The sequence below is a fragment of the Oncorhynchus keta genome, chromosome 24 (assembly GCF_023373465.1).
Source record: "Oncorhynchus keta strain PuntledgeMale-10-30-2019 chromosome 24, Oket_V2, whole genome shotgun sequence".
NCBI lineage: Eukaryota > Metazoa > Chordata > Actinopteri > Salmoniformes > Salmonidae > Oncorhynchus > Oncorhynchus keta.
Window position 1 is genome coordinate 31368179 of NC_068444.1, and position 21242 is coordinate 31389420.

The following is a 21242-nucleotide window of genomic DNA, read 5'->3' on the forward strand; positions in this document are numbered from 1 at the left end:
ATGCCTGCCAGCTGTTCTGCGCATGCTCTGAGAACAGGCCCTTGAATACCTCTGGCACTGCAGCTTGGTGAGTGTTGACTTGATTAAAAACCTTACTGATGTCTTCACAGCCTAAACATATTAATCTGATTGAAGGAGTTTTTGTTTTTGTTTGGAATATTATAAGTATATATATATATATTTTTTTTCTTTTTTTTTAACGTATATTTTATTCTTCACTTCTCCATAATATGTTGTTAAGATTGATCCGTTTTCACCCCACCCAGTAGCTGGCGGCTTGCACCTCTAACGTTGTTGCGGACCGCCATAATTCCATAGAAAGAAAAAAAAAAAACCGTGACCCGGAAGTAGTAAAATATTATTGCTGGCTTGGCTTCAGAGCGGCGCTAACAACCATGTCGAGCAACGAGGTTTTTCAGACACAATTATGTACTATTATGGATATATTCGTTGAATCAGCAGTAAGGGAGGTGTCGAGACTCCTAGACGAGTGCTTTGTTGCTGTTATGGAAAATGAAGAGAATAGTTTGCTAAAGAGAGAAATGACACGCGTGAATAAAACCAACACGGTGAGTTCGTCATTTAACTGTTATTTATTAAAAGCTTCAGGCAGTAACGATGAGGCAGTGAGTGTGTTTTGAATTTTCAGTAACAGTATCACTAAGTTCAATTTACTCTTCATCTTTCAGAGAAAGTTTGCATCATTCATGGAGGTGTTGAGTAAAACCTCGATAGAGAAAATAGCACTGTTAACGTACGTGGTCGAATCGGAAGTGAGAGTGGTGGAGAAAACTGCTCTAAACAGGCCTCTTCGTCTGGCAGGAGGGAGGACGGAAGAAAAACCACAAAGGGGTGAGTATGTAACGTATTTTGCTAATGGTGGTTATGTCCCTAGTTCCATAGAAGGAGCACACAGTGACAGTTGAATCAACATTTCCGTTTCATGTGTAACGGGGGATAGATAGCCCCCTTTCTTCAATTTTCTCCTAAAATTACATACCAAATCTAACTGCCTGTAGCTCAGGCCCTGAAGAAAGGATATGCATATTATTGGTACCATTTGAAAGGAAACACTTTGACGTTTGTGGAAATGTGAATTGAATGTAGGAGAATATGATACAATAGATCTGGTAGAAGAAAATAGAATGGGAAAAAATGTTATTTTTCTACAATCTTTGAAATGCAAGATAAAGGTCCTAGTTCGAGCCATCACTGTGGTTGTAATTCTGATGGTGTCCACATGACAGCAGTGTGTGCAAATAACTTGAATTATAAGCAAACTACATGACATTTAGTCACATGGGTACATTTGGGCAAATCGTGAAGGAGACATTTGCATTCAAATGAACATTTTCTGCAAGAATATCGTCAAATCTGTATACTTCGACGTTGATATAGCTTCTCCAGTATTAGTAGCCATATTATAATTTCACCATTTACAAAACAACCAGTTTTCATAACTCTGAATATTATAATTTTTGTCCAAAAGGAAAAGTCATGCTGTCGCAAATGGTTAGCGCCTACATTTCGCTATATATACAGGGTTTCCGGATGCTCCCATAAAGCCCAGCCCTTTGGTTATTTAGCGAGCTTTGTTTGACCCCGATTGGTGCTTATTTGACAAAGATACAGTTGATCAAATGAAGACCGGCCGCGACATCGGCGTGCTATGAAGGCGCTCTTACCAAATTTGGTGTCCTATAGGATATACTACACCCCTATTGATATAGTGAAGTCTGGTTACATTCTAGGATCTCTGAGGAATACATACAAACGTGATTTGACTGGTTGAAACAACGTTTGGGGTTACGTTTTCACAGATTCCTTTCTTTGCAAGTTGAACGAGTGGAAATACAAAATCGATCGTGCATGCTATATGGACGTTTTTAGGATATGAAAAAGGATTTTATCGAACACATTGACACTTCATGTTATCTCTGGGACCCTTTGGATGATAAATCAGATCAAGATTTCATAATGTAAGTATACATTTCACCTTCCGATGTGAGTTTATCAAACCTATTGCAGTGAAAGTGTTTCGTTGTTAGGAGTAGAGGTCGACCGATTATGATTTTTCGGCACCGATACCGATTATTGGAGGGCCAAAAAAGCCGATACCGATTAATCGGCCAATTGTTTTGTTGTAATAATGACAATCACAACAATACTGAATTAACACTTATTTTAACTTAATATAATACATAAATAAAATCAATTTAGCCTCAAGTAAATAATGAAACATGTTCAATTTGGTTTAAATAATGCAAAAACAAAGTGTTGGAGAAGTAAAAGTGCAATATGTGCCATGTAAGAAAGCTAACGTTTCGCTAACGTTTTTAGGTTGTAGTTATTATAAGAATTATAGGACTATTTCCCTCTATACCGTTTGTATTTCATTAACCTTTGACTATTGGGTGTTCTTATGGGCACTTTAGTATTGCCAGTGTAACAGTATAGCTTCCGTCCCTCTAGTTAGTGCGCGCTAACTAGCTAGCCATTTCACTTCGGTTACACCAGCCTCATCTCGGGAGTTGATAGGCTTGAAGTCATAAACAGCACAATACTTGACACACAACGAAGAGCTGCTGGCAAAACGCACGGAAGTGCCGTTTGAATTAATGTTTACACGCCTGCTTCTGCCTACCGCCGCTCAGTCAGATGCTTGTATGCTCAGTCAGATTATATGCAACGCAGGACACGCTAGATAATATCTATTAATATCATCCATGTGTAGTTAACTAGTGATTATGATTGATTTTTTGTTTTTCATAAAATAAGTTGAATGCTATCTACCAACTTACCTTGGCTTACTGCATTCGCGTAACAGGCAGTCTCCTTGTGGAGTGCAAAGAGAGAGAGACAGGTCGTTATTGTGTTGGACTAGTTAACTGTAAAGTTGCAAAATTGGATCCCCCGAGCTGACAAGGTGAAAATCTGTCGTTATGCCCCTGAACAAGGCAGTTAACCCACCGTTCCTAGGCCGTCATTGAAAATAAGAGTGTGTTCTTAACTGACTTGCCTAGTTAAATAAAGGTGTATATATAATAAAAAAAAGTTGAAAAAATTAAATCGGCGCCCAAAAATACCGATTTCCGATTGTTGTGAACTTGAAATCGGCCCTAATTAAACCGGCCATTCCGATTAATCGGTCGACCTCTCGTTAGGAGCTCTCCTCAAACAATGGCATGGCATTTTTTTCACAGTAATAGCTACTGTAAATTGGACAGTGCAGTTATATTAACAATAATTTAAGCTTTCAGACAAAATAAGACCCTTATCTATACCGACATTTGTTGTTTCTCTAAAATCTGCGATCGTGACCCAAATCGCTGCTTGATTTACAACTGTCCCATCAACGGGATGCCCATCCGTAAGATTAATATGTGAAACATCAATATTATATAGATCCTCGCTTTACGAGTCATGTTAGAATTCCCACCAAGTGGATTAACGCGAATGGCGTATATAAACCTTGGATTACTGATGCTGTTGAGGCTTTGAAGCCACTGGTCGGCCATATTGGCCCTCCCCAGTAAGAGCAGTCCTCCATAGGAATGAATGGAATTCTACAGTATTTCAATTAAATGTTTTAAGGGCGAAATTACATGTATTTTTGTTGTTGTTTCTGTAGTGGTGACAGTAACATTAGTCATTTAAAAAATATACAGTACCAGTCAAAAGTTTGGACACCCACTCATTCAAGGGTTTTTCTTTATTTGGACTATTTTCTACATTGTAGAATAGTGAAGACAAACTATGAAATAACACATGTAGAATCATGTAATAACCAAAAAAGTTAAAACATTTCAAATATATTTGAAAAAAGTCGTCACCCTTTGCCTTGTTGACAGCTTTGCACACTCTTGGTATTCACTCAACCAGCTTCATGAGTGATGTTATGTCTATGTGAATAACTCACGTCGTAGAGTTTGGTAAAATTCAAGCATAATGCATTTTTAATTTGATTTATTTCACCTTTATTTAACCAGGTAGGCTAGTTGAGAACAAGTTCTCATTTGCAACTGCGACCTGGCCAAGATAAAGCATAGCAGTGTGAACAGACAACACAAAGTTACACATGGAGTAAACAATTAACAAGTCAATAACAGAATTGAATAGAATTATAGAATTAGCTAAAGCACTTCCTACCATTTTAATACCACAGTGAAAATACCTATTTACATTATCAACAAAATCATTGTCCATCTCTTAAGGAACATAGTGTGTCACACTGGTAGCATGTTGGGCACCTCTGGTGTCCTCAGGTCCTCTCCTGGCACTTCTGGGATGTTGGGCACCTCTGGCGTCCTCAGGTCCTCTCCTGGCACTTCTGGGATGTTGGGCACCTCTGGCATCCTCAGGTCCTCTCCTGGCACTTCTGGGATTTTGGGCACCTCTGGCATCCTCAGGTCCTCTCCTGGCACTTCTGGGATGTTGGGCACCCCTGGGAATCTCGGGGCTTCTCCTTCCTCAGCCTCCTGAAATATTGTAGGTATGGTTGGTAGAGATAACTGCCCTGGTGGGGTCTTCCCCGTCTCCTCATTGTGTCCTGTCCACACCATCCAGAGGATATTCAGTCTTCCCATGTGGCCCTCCTGTGCCCTATGCTCTCCTGAACTGGGCGTATGTCCTTCCGGTTCATTCCATACTTTCGGCCCTTCCACTTCATATGACCATGCGCTGCTGATGTGCCCTATGCATGTGCCAAGACCCCATATGGCATCCCTGGTGTGAGGGGACAGGAGCACTCGGACAGCTTGACCTTGTTTTATTACAGGCAGATTTTTTGCATGCTAGTCATAGTAATGTTTTGAGGCGTTCTGACGTGCACGTTTGTGTGCCTGAACATCCCTAATGACCTTTGGTGCGAGGAGCTTGGGGAGCTGTTGGCAACAGAGAGCGAGTGCGTCTAGACATTAAGCGCTGTACAGGACTGCTGCCGTAGCCCTCTGGGAGTCCTGCACTGCTTCTTCCATTGTAGCACAACAGCTGTATGTATACCAGGATGTCATCAGCTATGACACCTATTCCTGGCAGTCCCTGAAGTGCATCATGCTGCCTTTGGTGATATTTCTCTGCAGCTGGTTTCACTCAAAGGCTCTAACCTGGTCCACTGGTATCTACCATTGTGGGTCCAAAATGTGGTGAGGTAACTACTCTCTTCCTCCAAACGTACCTGCTAGTAACCATTTTTTGCAACCATAACTGAAAGATTTGCTCTTATGCCAGGCTTGGCAATATCTATTCAATGGTAGGCATTTAGTACGGTGTCCTACATAAGGCTTTGTTTGGGGCAATTGGATTTAGGCAGACTCTTATTTTGCCAGGCTTTTCCACCACAACCATGTTGCTTATTGACTTAGTAGGTTTGGTGACCTTCGTAATGACACCCTGTTCATCCTTTGAATCAACAGCCTTTATCTTTTCCTTCAGTGGAATGGGAATTTGGTGGGGAAGCTGTTGAACTGGTCTAACAGACTCATATCCACCACCAGGTGGAGCACTTCTGAGACCATGTTATTATGTGAATACTCAGGTCGGAGAGTTTGGTAAAATTCAAACATAATCATTTACTCAGGTATTACATGTTACAAGTCACAACATCCTAATCAGACAGTAATAATGCACTTGTTTATATGTCATAGATAGGTACCCCACTAGTGCCATCTCTGGGATGGCATTATGCCCATTATCTTAACAATGAGGTAGTCACCTGGAATGCCTTTCAATTAACAGGTGTGCCTTGTTAAGTTAATTTGTGGAATGTATTTCCTTCCTAATGCATTTGAGACAGTCAGTTGTGTTGTGACAAGGTAGGGGTGGTATACAGAAGGTAACCCTATTTGATAAAAGACCAAGTCCATATTATGGCAAGAACAGCTCAAATAAGCAAAGAGAAACGACAGTCCATCATTACTTTAAGACATGAAGGTCAGTCAATATGGAACATTTCAAGAGTCTTGAAAGATCTTGAAACTGGCTCTCATGAGGACCGCCACAGGAAAGGAAGACCCAGAGTTAACTTTGCTGCAGAGGATAAGTTCATTAGAGTTACCAGCCTCAGAACTTGCAGCCCAAAGAAATGCTTCACAGAGTTCAAGTAACAGACCCATCTTAACATCAACTGGTCAGAGGAGACTGTGTGAATCAGGCCTTCATGGTTGAATTGCCACAGAGAAACCACTACTAAAGGACACCAATAAGAATAAGAGACTTGCTTGGGCCAAGAAACACGAGCAATGGACATTAGACCGGTGGAAGTCTGTCCTTTGATCTGATGAGTCCAAATTTGAGATTTATGGTTCCAACCGCTGTGTCTTTGTGAGACGCAGAGTAGGTGAATGGATAATCTCTGCATGTGTGGTTCCCACCATGAAGCATGGAGGAGATGGTGTGGGGTGCTTTGCTGGTGAAACTGTCACTTAACAAGCATGACCAGCATCCCATCTGGTTTGGGATTAGTCCCACTATCATTTGTTTTTCAACAGGACAATGATCCAACAAACAGCCAGGTTGTGTAAGGGCTATTTAATCAAGAAGGAGAGTGAGGGAGTGGTGCATCAGATGACCTGGCCTTTACAATCACCTGACCTCAACCCAATTGAGATGGTTTGGGATGAATTGGACTGCAGAGTGAAGGAAAAGCAGCCAACAGGTGCTCAGCATATGTGGGAACTCCTTCAAGGCTTTTGGATAAGCATTTCCAGATTAAGCTAGTTGAGAGAATGCTAAGAGTGCAAAGCTGTCATCAAGGTAAAAGTTGGCTACTTTGAAGAATCTCAAATATAAAATATATTTACATTTGTTTAACCCTTTTTTTTTTGGTTACTACATGATTCTTTGTTATTTCGTAGTGCTGCTGTCTTCACTATTATTCTACAATGTAGAAAATAGTAAAAATAAAAACTCTTGAATGAGTAGGTGTTCTAAAACTTTTGACTGTGTGTCTCTCACACACACACACACACACACACACACACACACACACACACACACACACACACACACACACACACACACACACACACACACACACACACACACAAGTATAGTTTCTGCTCTGACATCCACTGTCAACTTACATAGACAGTTGTTTTTCTTTCTAAATCATGTCCAACCAGTTGAATTGGCCACAGACTCCAATCACGTTGTCACAATGGGACTGTCTGTGTATCTCCGAGATATACTGTTTGCCTCATCACAATTCTATCTGGGGAAGGGTATCAAACAATTTATAGTGTGTTGAAAGTTTCCCAGAGCACAGTGGTTTCAATCATTGGGAAATTGAAAAAATATGCAACTACCCAGGCTCTGCCTACAGCTGGTCATCAGACCAAACTGAGCCAATGGTCAAGAAGGACTTTGGTCAGGGAGGTGACAAAGAACCCCAATTACCACTCTGAGTTGGCTGAGATGGGAGAACCTTTCAGTCTCTACACCACTTCACCAATCTGGGCATTATGGGAAGGTGACCAGACGGAAGCCACTCCTGAGGATAAAGGCACATGAATGGAGTTTGCAAAAAGCCATGTGAAAGACTGAGCATAAGGCAAGCATTTCTGTGGTGGCAGCAGGGACTGGGAGACTGGTAAGGATAGAGGGAACAATGAATGGAGCCAAATACAGGAAAGTCCTTGATTAGAACCTGCTTCACAGTGCAAAAAACCTTAGACTGAGATAAATGTACGTTGCAACAGGACAATGACCCCAAGCATACAGCCAAAGCAATGCTGGAAAGTCCTTGACATACCCAAGATGACTCAAATCTGTAATCGCCGCAAAGGTGCTTCTACAAAGTATGGACTCAGATGTAAATACTTTTGTAAATTGGATATTTCTGTATTTAATTAGCCAAGAAATCTACAAACATGTTTTCACTTTGTCATTATGTGGTATTGTGTGTAGGTTAGTGAGAAATGTATTTAATCAATTTGCAATTCAGGCTGCAACACAACAAAAGGTGGAATAAGTGAAGGGGTATGAATACTTTCTGAAAGCACTGGTGTATTAGAAGCAATATTGGTACCATGATTGTCTTAAAAATATATGTATATATGCAGTTGAAGTCGGAGGTTTACATACACTTAGGTTGGAGTCATTAAAACTCGCTTTTCAACCACTCCACAAATTTCTAGTTAACAAACTATAGTTTTGGCAAGTCGTTTAGGACATCTACTTTGTGTATGACACAAGCCATTTTTCCAACAATTGTTTACAGACAGATTATTTCACTTATAATTCACTGTATCACAATTCCTGTGGGTCAGAAGTTTACATACACTAAGTTGACTGTGCTTTTAAACAGCTTGGAAAATTCCAGAAAATGATGTCATGGCTTTAGAAGCTTCTGAAAGGCTAATTGACATAATTTGAGTCAATTGGAGGTGTACCCGTGGATGTATTTGAAGGCCTACCGTCAAACTCCGTGCCTCTTTGCTTGGCATCTTGAGAAAATGAAAAGAAATCAGCCAAGACCTCAGGAAAAAAAATTGTAGACCTCCACAAGTCTGGTTCATCATTGGGAACAATTTCCAAACATCTGAAGGTACCACGTTCATCTGTACAAACAATAGTACGCAAGTATTAACACCATGGGACCACACAGCTGTCATAACACTCAGTAAGGAGACGCGTTCCATGGTGTGCAAGTCAATCCCAGAACAGCAGCAAAGGACCTTGAGGAAACCGGTACAAAAGTATCCATGTCCACAGTAAATCAAGTCCTATATCGACAACCTGAAAGGCCGCTCGTCAAGGAAGAAGCCACCGCTTCAAAACCGCCATTAAAAAGGGCAGACTTCGGTTTGCAACTGCACATGGGGACGAAGATCGTACTTTTTGGAGAAATGTCCTCTGGTCTGATGAAACAAAAATAGACCTGCTTGGCCATAATGACCATCGTTATGTTTGGAGTTAAAAGGGGGATGCTTGCAAGCCAAAGAACACCATCCCAACCGTGAAGCACAGGGGCGGCAGCATCATGTTGTGGGGGAGGTTTGCTGCAGAAGGGACTGGTGCACTTCACAAAATAGATGGAATCATGAGGAGGGAAAATTGTGGATATATTGAAGCAATATCTCAAGACATCAGTCAAGCTTGGTCGCAAATGGGTCTTCCAAATGGACAATGACCCCAAGCATGCTTCCAAAGTTGTGGCAAAATGGCTTAAGAACAAGAAAGTCAAGTCAATCCTATAGAAAATGTGTGGGCAGAACTGAAAAGGCGTGTGCGAGGAGGCCTACCAACCTGACTCAGTTACACCAGCTCTGTCAAGAGGAAGGCTACCCAAAACATTTGACCCAAGTTATACAATTTAAAGGCAATGCTACCAAATACAAATGGTGTGTATGTAAACTTCTGACCCACGGGGAATGTGATAAAAGAAATAAAAGCTGAAATAAATTATTATTTTTGCTACTATTATTCTGACATTTCACATTCTTAAAATAAAGTGGTGATCCTAACTGACTTAAGAAAGGGAATTTTTACTAGGATTAAATGTCAGGAATTGTGAAACTGAGTTTAAATGTATTTGGCTAAGGTGTATGTAAACTTCTGACTTCAACTGTATACATGCATACACTACCGTTCAAAAGTTTGGGGTCACTAAGAAATGTCCTTGTTTAAAAACAATTTTTTTTAAAGCTAAATAAAATAGTTCCTTTTTAAATAATATCAAATTGATCAGAAATACAGTGTGGACATTGTTAATGTTGTAAATGACTTTGGTAGCTGGAAACTACACATTTTTGTTTTTAATGGAATATCTAGGTAGGTGTACAGAGGCCCATTATCAGCATCCATCACTCCTGTGTTCCATTCAAAGTTTAGAATTTTAAACGGCTAATTTGTCATTAGAAAACCCTTTTGCAATTGTTAGCACAGCTGAAACTGTTGTTCTGATTAAAGAAGCAATAAAACTGGCTTTTAGACTAGTTGAGTATCTGGAGTTTTAGCATTTGTGAGTTTGATTACATTCTCAAAATGGCCAGAAACAGAGACCTTTCTTATGAAACTCATCAGTCTATTCTTGTTCTGAGAAAGAAGGCTATTCCATCTGAGAAGTTGCCAAGAAACTGAAGATCTTGTACAACGCTGTGTACTACTCCCTTCACAGAACAGCACAAAGTACATTAGTGTCTAGTTTGAGAAACAGACGCCTCACAGGTCCTCAACTGGCAGCTTCATAGTACCTACAAAGCACCAGTCTCAACGTCAACAGTGAAGAGGCGACTTCGGGATGCTGGCCTCCACGTTGCAATTGCCACCAAGTGGGTTAACCCTACTGGCGGGATGCGTAGGGTGTTTGCATTTCACACCAGCGACCTGGGTTTGCTTCTCTGCCCTGCCGTTCGCTATGCAATTGTTGCTACACAGTGTAGTCTGAGTATTGTTAGGTAGCACAGCCGAGATGGTTTAGAGATCTACTATGACTTAGGTGTGCAGTGTTTTTGTGTTGTATTTTTGTCTTTTTCTTAATTTTATGCATGTACTGGTTTCTTCATGTCCAAAACAAAATTAACAATGGCCATCTCTTTTACAGGTGAGGGATCTGTCTCTGAGTCTAATCATCATGATGATCAACCTGACTTTGTCCCCCTGTCCTCACCTGCATCAGATGAAGATTTGCTCCCTCAGTTTCATCCACAAGACGAGTTTGATCTTGAACCCCAGAACCTGTTTGCAACAGACCAAGACAAACGAGACAGACAGCCATTCAGCTGTTCTCATTGTGGAAAAGATTTCAAGATGAGATGTTTATTGAATAAACACTTTCGGACCCATTCAAAACCCTATAGCTGCTTGCAGTGTGGGAGATGTTTTAGCTTGAAGAGGCGGCTTGAGGAACACTCCATGACACATTCTGGAGAGACACCCTTCAGTTGTGCCGATTGCGACGCAGTGTTTCGCCAGAAACCTGCTTTGCAGTCACACATGAAGCGACACAAAACAAAGAAAACGGTCACATGCACAGTTTGTGAAAAAAAGTTTCTTGGGGAAACGGGACTAGAGAGGCACAAGTGTAGTGGTGATGCACCGAAGACATTCAGCTGCTCTCTTTGCCCAAAGACCTTCAAGTGGAGACGCAGACTGGTCGATCACGAGGCTACGCATTCAGGGGAGAGGAAGTATTGCTGTGAAACCTGCGGCAAACTTTTCTTTACCACTTCAACCTTAGCTGTCCATAAGAGGAGTCATATAGAAAAGGATCATAACTGTACTGTATGTGGCCAACATTTCAGCGATGCACCTGCTCTCAGAAAGCATATGGGGGTCATCCATCCTGGAGAAACAAAAGAAAAATATTTTGTTTGCGACGTGTGTGGCAAATGTTTTGGCCGAAAGTGCCATCTCAAAAGCCATATGACACTACATGGGGCAGAGAAACCTTTTTCTTGTGATATTTGTGGAAAAAAGTTTAGTCAAGGTGCAAATCTCAGCAGACACAAGAGAACTCATACAGGCCAGAAATTGTATTGCTGTGACGTTTGTGGTAAAAGGTTCACCCAGTCCGGAACCCTGAAGATCCATAAAATAAGGCACACTGGTGAAAGGCCTTACAAGTGTGATGTCTGTGAGAAAGCCTTCTTTGAGCCTTCCTCCCTCCGGAGTCACAAGAGACGTCACCTTACACTTCAGGAAAAGCTGCAGTCTGGCCCAAAGCTGCACTCTGGGACAATTCAGCCGTCTGGGCCAAAGCCATATGTCTGCAATCACTGTGGTAAAGCCTTCTATGTGAAAGTTTCTCTGGATCAGCATGTGCGCATTCACACAGGAGAGAAACCGTTCAAGTGTGACATTTGTGGGGAAGGTTTTAGGTATCATCATTCACTTAAAATTCACAAGGTCACTCACACAGGGTTGAAACCATATTACTGTAAAGTTTGCGGGAAAGGGTTTATGTACAATTTCCTTAAAGTTCACATGCGCACTCACACAGGCGAGAAACCATTTGAGTGTGATCAATGTGGTAAGAGGTTCAGCCAGAAAGGTCATCTAAAATCTCACGAGCGTGTGCACACTGGTGTCAAAGCATTTGTGTGCAAAGACTGTGGGAATGCCTATGCCTGTAGACACAATCTAAAAGTCCACAAGTGCAAGTACAACTGGAAACCAGCTCCTGGAAACAGTGCAGAGGATTACTGAAGAAACAGGTCTAAGATTAATGGCACAGGGCCTCTGAATAATATGGCAGTGTGAAAATGTTGGTGCTCAAGAACTTACTAAACTAAATGAAACGGCCTCAGTTTTTATGTTGAAAATGTGACATTCCACCTTAGGAAAAATCTAATATTTTACAATTGTAGTTAGCTTTGGGCTCTTAAGTACATTTTAATAAACCTCTATAGTCAAACTTCTCTACTTGAATGTTTATACGTAATGAGTGTTATTGTTTCCCTTTAATCTCAGTGTCCACAGATCTTCCTTAGAAAAAATGCACAATATCAGAAGATAAAAACACTTATGGGTGAACTGGGAGAGCGCAATGGTCCTCTTTTGACGAAGTGGTACAGAGACAGATATAGTGGGGCAAAAAAGTATTTAGTCAGCCACCAATTGTGCAAGTTCTCCCACTTAAAAAGATTAGAGAGGCCTGTAATTTTCATCATAGGTTCACTTCAACTATGACTGACAAAATGAGAGAAAAAAATCCAGAAAATCACATTGTAGGATTTTTAAGGAATTTATTTGCAAATTATGGTGGAAAATAAGTATTTGGTCACTTACAAACAAGCAAGATTTCTCTCTCACAGACCTGTAACTTCTTCTTTAAGAGGCTCCTCTGTCCTCCACTCGTTACCTGTATTAATGGCACCTGTTTTAACTTGTTATCAGTATAAAAGACACATGTCCACAATCTCAAACAGTCACACTCCAAACTCCACTATGGCCAAGACCAAAGAGCTGTCAAAGGACACCAGAAACAAAATTGTAGACCTGCACCAGGCTGGGAAGACTGAATCTGCAATAGGTAGGCAGCTTGGTTTGAAGAAATCAACTGTGGGAGCAATTATTAGGAAATGGAAGACATACTAGACCACTGATAACTCCCTCGATCTGGGGCTCCACGCAAGATCTCACCCCGAGGGGTCAAAATGATCACAAGAACGGTGAGCAAAAATGCCATAAATTGAGCTCTGTACCGCATCACCGTGCGCGTCGCAAGTTTTGTAACAATGCAGAGGGTTCTGCTTTGGAATTATTGTTTGGTGGGAGGTTCTGTATAAACACAAACTCACTTCCTTCACAACAGCGATCTGCTGCTCACCGAAGCGCAAGAAGTATGACCTCTGCAGAAGTCACATCACTGTAGATGCTTCACATCAATGCAGACGTCAGAATGACCATGTAGCGCCTTGATAAGGCGGTGAACTCGGCATTTTCACCTCAAAATATAAATCCCGTAATGACGATGCAAAAACAATTATACAAATGGTCGAAATTGGTAACAATGTATTCGAAAATGTCAGATTTATAATTTTGATTAACAATATAAAAAACGGAAAGGCTAATGGCACAAATAATGTTATAGCATTGACAACAGCATTAATATGAATGATTTATATAGCTATGGTAACCACAGTAATACAAATAACGAAACATGATTTATAATGCTACTGTTTAATAGTAATGTTATCAACTTTAGAAAATGTATTTAAATCCCATTGTTTTTCAGCCCAGGTATTGCATGATGTTCAGTACGTTTTTATATTGGACAGACAGCCTATTGCACCGTACATTTTCTGTACGTTGTCGCAGCACATTTTACATATTGGTCATGCATATTGCATCAAACACAATGTCCTATATATATTATGTCACAGTAAAAGGTCTATTGTACTCAGGAGCACTTCTGCATTCCAAACCCAGAATTTACATCCCAAAGGTTGTCATTGCTATTATTGTGGAAAGCAGCTTCTATCCAAATATTTGGATATTAGATGTAGGTTTTGTTTACACATGTGTGCATAGGGTATCCCTATAACATGCATTGACTCCTAATGAGTATATATTTTTGGAGGCGCAAAAAAATATGAGAACACAATAGCTCGAGCTGTAACGAGGATCAATGCCACTGTCATTCCAAAACGTTGGCATTTATGCTACAGACGCTGGGAATCAGGAATCAAGTACAGGGTCAGGATTTAATAATATGTACATGAAACTAAACAAGAACAGCGCATGGACAAGAGAAACAAAAAACAATGCAGACACGGGAATGAAAATGAGCAAGTGACAGATCTAGAGGAGGCAATCAATGACGTGATGGAGTCCAAGTGACTCCGCGGGAGCAGACGTGGCAACAGGTGGCTAAGGTACAGCCTTAGACGGAGGTGATGGAAGCCTAGACTATAAATAGTCTTCATCATACATTTTTGTTTGTAACGCCAGCAAGCACACTGTTGTAATTGTTAATTTAAATGTGTAAAAGGCCCAACCTTTCTAATCTTCAATAGGATAATCTAGCTAATTAGACGGGTATGTCAGTCTTTTGGCACTTCATTACACGCCAAACCAGATGTCCATTGTGTCTTAGTATCCATCTCAATAAAGTCGGTGCAAAATTCTGATGGTCATTAAGGCATGTCAGAAACATGTTCAAATCTTGTGTGGAAGCAACGTTTTATTTATAATGGGAACAAACCAAAAGTGGCCCACCGCTAAAAAGTAGAAAGACATTTTTGATCTCTATTTGAAACGAAGCAAACATTTATCTAACAACACCAATTTATAGAGTATACACTTTTCCACATTTAGATGTGTTACAGTCTGAATTGAAAAGGGATTATATTTGGATTTTTTTTTGTCATTAGCCTACACAAAGTTAGTAATTTGTACGGATTTCAAAAAACAGAGTAATGAGAAATGAAATGTCTTGAGTCAATAATTGACTATGTTATGGCAAGCCTAAATAAGTTCAGCGGTACAAATTTGCTTAACAAGTCAAAGTTACATGGACCAATAATAATGTTTAACAAGATTTTTGAATGACAACCTCTTCTCTATACCCCACACATACAATTATCTGTAAGGTCCCTCATTTCAGCAATTCATTTCAAACACAGATTCAACCTCAAAGACCAGGGAGGTTTTCCAATGCCTAGCAAAGAAGGGAACCTATTGGTAGATGGGTCAAAATAAAAGCAGACATTGAATATCACTTTGAGCATGGTGAAGTTATTAATTACACTTTGGATGGTGTTTCAATACACCCAGGCACTACAAAGATACAGGTATTCTATTCTAATTCAGTTGCTGGAGTTACATAGTTAATGTCTGTGATAGTAGAAAAAGGAGGATGGATCAACAACATTGTATTTACTCCACAATTACTAACCTAATTGACAGAGTGAAAAGAAAGACTGTAACAGAATAAAAATATTCCAAAACATGAATCCTGTTTGCAACAAGACACTTAAGTAATACTGCTAAAAAGGTGGCAAAGCAATTTACTTGTTGTCCTAAATACGAAGTGTTATGTTTGTGGCAAATCCAATACAACTAATTACTGAGTATCAAACTCCATATTTTCAAGCATGGTGGTGGCTGCATAATGTTATGGGTGTGCTTGTAAACAGATTTTTTTCAGGATTAAAAAGAAACGGAATGGAGTTAAGCACGGGAACATCTGTTTCCTGTGTAACATAAATAATAGCACAACACAGTGTAATTTTTGTTGTTGCTACAGTCAGCTGATTTATCAAACTGGTTTCTTCTGCATGTGCACAGCAACAACCACAATGACACTGCTGCAGATGAGGGATCTTCTTTTTAGTCAGATTACAAGGAAGAGGATCCTGGCCTTGACCCCCTGTCCTCACTTTCATCCGAAGATGGATGGCTTCCTGAGTTTGATCCCAGCGAGGGTCCTGACCTTGACCCTCAGGCCCCATCTGGATCAGACCCAGGTAGGGATGGAGAAGATTTCAAATGTGGGGATGCGGCCAATGAGGGGCCCCTCATCTGTTCCCATTGTGAAAAATGTTTCAAGAAAAAATGTTTGACAAGACATCTTCAGTCCCATACAAAACCCTACAGCTGCTCAGTGTGGGAAATGATTTTATCTGGCCAAACAGCTTGAGGAATGTTCCATTAAAGACCTGGAGAAAGTCTTCAGTTGTGATGCAGTGTTTTGCCATGAATGTACTTTGCAGTCACACATGGAGGCTCACAAAACAGGAGACGGTCACATGCACAGTTTATTAAAGAAAGTTTGTAGAGGAAAAAGACTTGAGGCACACGTGTGTGGTCCAGAGAAGTATTGGCTTATCACGAGGAAACACATTCAGAGGAGAGGAACTATTGCTGTGGAACCTGTGGCAAGATGATCTTTACCGCTGTGTCTTTAAAAAAACATGATGACTCGTAAAGGAAAAAAATTATGTTTCAGCGATGCACCTGCTCTCAGAAAGCATATGGTGGTCACACACCCCGGAGAAACTACATTTAAAAAAGTTTGGTCTGCGATGTGTTTGGCAAATATTATGTCAAACGGAACCATCTGAATAAACATATGAGGACACACAAGGAAGAGAAACCTTTTTCTTGTGACATTTGTGGCAAAAAGTTGAATTCTTCAGGTAATGTCAAAAGACACAACTCACACAGGTCACCCAATCCGGAAACCTAAAGAAACATAAAATAAACAAGCATACTGGTGGAAATACTTTTTAAGTGTGAGATTTGTGAGGAAGTTTGTTCAAGTTGTTATACCCCCCAAAATTATATGGTCACTCACACAGGGAATAAATCATGTCATTATAGCTTCTGTGGCAAAGGTTTCTTTAGCAATCATCTTCTTAAAGTTCACATGCACGTTCACACAGGGGAGAAATCATTTGAGTGTGATCAATGTGGGAAGATGTTCAGCCATCGAAGTCATCTAACATATCACGAGCGTGTGCACATTGGTGTCAAAGCATTAATGTGCGACATCTGTGGGAAGGCCTATGCAAATAGACACAATCAGTGCTGCTAAATGGAATTAATTTAGCACCACCCTGTCAATGTACAATGCATTTTTTTATGGACCCATTTCATGTTGGTCCCTGGACGGGAGACCAGATTCTGCTGGAAATGGTGTAAGGGGGCCAGTAGGAGGCACTCTTTCCTCTGGTCTAAAAAACAATAATATCCCAATGCCCAAGCTTAGTGATTTCGGACATTGCCCTTTGTAGGGTGCTGTCTTTCTGATCGGAAGTTAAACGGGTGTCCTGACTCTGTCATTAAATATCCCATGGCACGTATTGTAGGGGTGTTAACCCTGGTGTCCAGGCTAAATTCCCAATCTGGCCCTCATACCATCATGGTCACTTAATGATCCCCAGCTTCCTTTTGGCCCATTCATCCCCTATCTTCTCCCCTGTAACTATTCCCCAGGTCGTTGCTGTAAATGAGAGTGTATTCTCAGTCAATTTACCTGGTAAAATAAGGTAAATGTATAAAAAATCCAAATATAAACATGTTCCACCACACATGAAGGGGCAAAATAGGGATAAGAAAATGATCTGCTTTGAATGTTATGACTGTACTCAGTGCAGTGGCTCACTCTATTACAATGCCATTGTGTTACTGTGTCACTGTGAATGTATTGATCCTGCGAATTCTAATCTGAAATGTTCATGTCGTTGGAGTCTTATTGATTTTCTACTCATTATCAATCTATATATCAGCTCAATTTCCTATGTCATCCGGATACTCTTTTCTTTCACCAAGGTTATGAATTTCATTTCTGAAGTGAATGTCTGAGCAAATTACTTTTTACTCTCAAATGATTTACTTTGAAATCTAACTGAGATCAATGTTTCCCTGTTCTTGTGTTTTTGTTGACACTCAAATAGCAGAGAAATCGAATGAGAGAATTTGTCATTTTACCCCAGCATAATTGCTTTGGCTTTAAATGCTAATATTCTCTATAAATAAAACATAGACAAATGAGTCTGTCCATTTATCCTCGCTGTCTTAGCATATTTTATGAGATCTCTGGCAACATATATGAGTGCTGTGGGATTTAAAATGCAACAATATTGACATTGTGCAATTAGAGGGGGTCATTAGGTCTGCTGCTATTTCAGATGGGGAAAACACACACCTCATCTTCCCTGGAATGCTGCCACACACACACAAGTCTAAATGAAAGGGAGATGGGGTGGTAATGGTGAAATGGGAGGAGTAGGTAATTGAACAGATGGGGCACTGGGCAGCCTGCGGATTACAAAGCCTGGCATTGCTGAGCCTGCCTGGCTACTATGGAACAACTAGCTGTCTGACTGGAGGATGGTTGCCTAGGCCCAACCAATCCTCATCTAGCTATGGTTATCCCAACCAGACTCTGGTCCTTGTCTATTTTAGCAACCTGGTCTCATAGACTAGACGTAACATAGTAAATGTAAATCCGGGACACTCAAATTAGTATGATATGTTACATTTGGTATGGCTACTTAAGACAGAAGGTTACTAGTTGGATGGGTGGGTGTATAACATCTAGCAACCCAAAGGATACAGGTTCGAATCTCACCACAGACAATTTTAGAATTTTAACCAATTAGCTACTGTTGTACTACTTTTAAGCTACTTAGCTAACCGTCACCCTAATCTTAACCCTTTTAGCTAACCCTTCCCCTAACCTTAACCCTTTAATCTAACTCCTAACCCCTAGCATAGCTAATGTTAGCCAGCTTTTTAGCATTGCCACCTAGCTAACGTTAGCCACAACAAATTGGAATTCATAACATATCATAAGATTAGCAAATTCATAACACATTGTACCAATTGCAATTCGTAACATTTCATACGAAATGGATGTGGACATCCACAAATGAATACATCCCATACGAAATGTAAATATCATACTAAATACTAATACTCTGAGGCAGCTTTTCAGATGGTCTAAATGGTGTTTATGGCATTATGTCTTCTGAAAGGAAATTCCTATCGTAATGTGTAGTGTTTCTTTAGAATCTTGTCTCAGTGATTTGTGCCTGCCAGTGTGTGTGTGTTACACGCAGCTAATGACCTCGTGAGCAGTTATTTTTATGGTGACCTTTCAATGACCCTGCCCTGTTGTCATCCTGCATTATCTGTGCATAATGTGTGTACATTCTTATAATTCGTTGAACCAGAAGGTCATTGTTGCCTTAATAGGAATAAATATTATGAAATACAGACATCACCACGTCAAATGGCTATAGCTACATCAAACCTCAATTGGTCTACAACTCTACAAGGTGTGGAAAGCCTTCCACTGGGATGCAGGCCTATGTGCTTTCCACAGTTGTGTCAAGTAGGCTGGACCATTCTTGATACACACTGGAGAATGTTGAGCATGAAAAACCCAGAACTGTTGCAGTTCTTGACACACTCAAACCTTTACATCTGGCACCTACTACCAGACCCCATTCAAAGGCACTTACATCTTTTGTCTTGCCCATTCACCCTCTGAATGGCACGTACACACAATCCATGTCTCAATTGTCTCAAGGCTTAACAATCCTTCTTTAGTCTGTCTCCCCTTCATTTACACTGATGGAAAGTGATATCAATAAGGGGTAATAGCTTTCACCTGGATTCACCTGGTCAGTCTCATGGAAAAAGCAGGTGCTCCTAATGTTTTGTACACTCAGTGTACAACACCGTATTAATGTGTGGGACGTTCACTGTATTACAAGGAACAACTACTGTAGCAAGTCTATTTCGCTCCAGCAGCTAGCACAATCTGTCCATTCACAGTTCACTTGTGGGAACATGGCAGCTCTCAGCACCTGACAACAGAAATAGTTGGCCTCTACTATTCAAGAGATTGTTCGTGAGGAAATGACCTATGCCCCTCTACCTGAAATTAAAATGGGTAAAATATATCTTTTGCACTGCTCATTTCTGATGAATCACTCGAAAAGCATTCCTGGATATTAAAATATGCGGGTCACAGGACTTGAAACTGATGTGGAAGCAGGCAATCCAACTTCCTTTATGATCAATCTTTTCTATGAATTGTTTGGGCAGGAGAAGCTGGGTCCCATGCCGCTGATAAATATTGTTCACCACACGGGTCCTTTCCGCAATGGGTCCCGGTGTATGATTGTAAGAATCCACAGTTTTGAAGTCAAATGGGCAAATTGTTGGCCACGCAGTAGTATCAGGGACCTATGCTGAGAAGAGGATTAGCATATACCTAGATCGGAGTGCCGAGATGCTGAAACAGAGGGCGACCTACAACGAGGTGAGATCACAGCTATGCAAGCTCAACCTGAGATCTGGCAAAATACAACACACATTTTCCACTTTCAAGGAGGCTCAAAACGTCTTATAGAAACATCAAGCCCAACACACAAGGGAACGAGCCGACAGATCAAGGCTAACTCCAATTTGACTGGCTCAATATTCAGGTATGCTATCCATGCACTATCACGCAGCCTTGCCTATTATGCTGCCCTCTGGATAAGACACTGATGAGGACACCCCCTCAATTGGATAAAAGGAACACCAGGGCATACATGTCACTGGGGACGGGGGGACATGCCCCCCCACATTCTGAAATTGTATTTTTGTCCCCCCCAATGTTTCATCTCCTCTTGATTGGGGTGAATGAATAAGTTACACCTGTGTGTAACTACCACAGACAGGTCAGCTCTAGCTTCTAATTATCTGTCAGATAGTGATATGAGGTGGCTATTACTATCTAAAAGCAGTTGTTTGCATGGAAATATATTCTAGCCTTTGTTCTGTCATGTTTCAGAAATAAATTAACCTGGCAAGTTTTCACAATTGTATGTATCGTCAGAGAGAGAGCTGGCCAAAAGTTGGCTTACATGAACTATTATTTGGCATATATTATATTTTTGCCACAAACTAGACCTGAATCAAATGATGAAACCATTTTTCAGTGCAATGTGAGTTGTATTAGCCAGTATGTCAATGTAACGTTATTGATCTGTCAGTTTCCCTACTTTTCACACTGACACAGTAATAAACAGCTCTACAGTTACAGGCTTCACTGTCATGGTGCACAGTGGAGGTCTGTGTAGGACTGATTTCTTCATCCTGCTCCAGTCAGCATCTGCTGGCTTTGTCCAACTCCCACCCGCAAGAACTGGGCCCAAACCCAACCGCAGTCCTGCAATGTTATTATAGGCGTATGTGACGCAGCTCACTTGCCAGCCATGGTCCCAGAAATTTTGCGACCCTATAGGCAATATCAAATGCGCAAAAATAACTTAAATTACCATAGAGATTCTCAGATG

The 21242-nt window shown here is 40.7% G+C and overlaps 1 protein-coding gene across 1 annotated transcript; it reads left to right on the forward strand.

The window, feature by feature from the left end:
* Positions 1–337: 337 nt before the first annotated feature.
* Positions 338–12355, forward strand: LOC118357387 (gastrula zinc finger protein XlCGF57.1-like). The gene is made up of 3 exons (XM_035734435.2): positions 338–569; positions 690–852; positions 10544–12355. The coding sequence occupies exons 1-3, from the start codon at positions 396–398 to the stop codon at positions 12145–12147; spliced, it is 1941 nt and encodes a 646-aa protein (XP_035590328.1). The 5' UTR covers positions 338–395; the 3' UTR covers positions 12148–12355.
* The last annotated feature ends 8887 nt before the right edge of the window (positions 12356–21242 follow it).

Bases quoted from the DNA above. Each gene is read 5' to 3' on its own strand.
- LOC118357387 (XM_035734435.2), top strand. From the start codon at position 396: ATGTCGAGCAACGAGGTTTTTCAGACACAATTATGTACTATTATGGAT. The intron at 570-689 runs GTGAGTTCGTCA...TTCATCTTTCAG, and splicing joins GCGTGAATAAAACCAACACG to AGAAAGTTTGCATCATTCAT. The intron at 853-10,543 runs GTGAGTATGTAA...TCTCTTTTACAG, and splicing joins GGAAGAAAAACCACAAAGGG to GTGAGGGATCTGTCTCTGAG.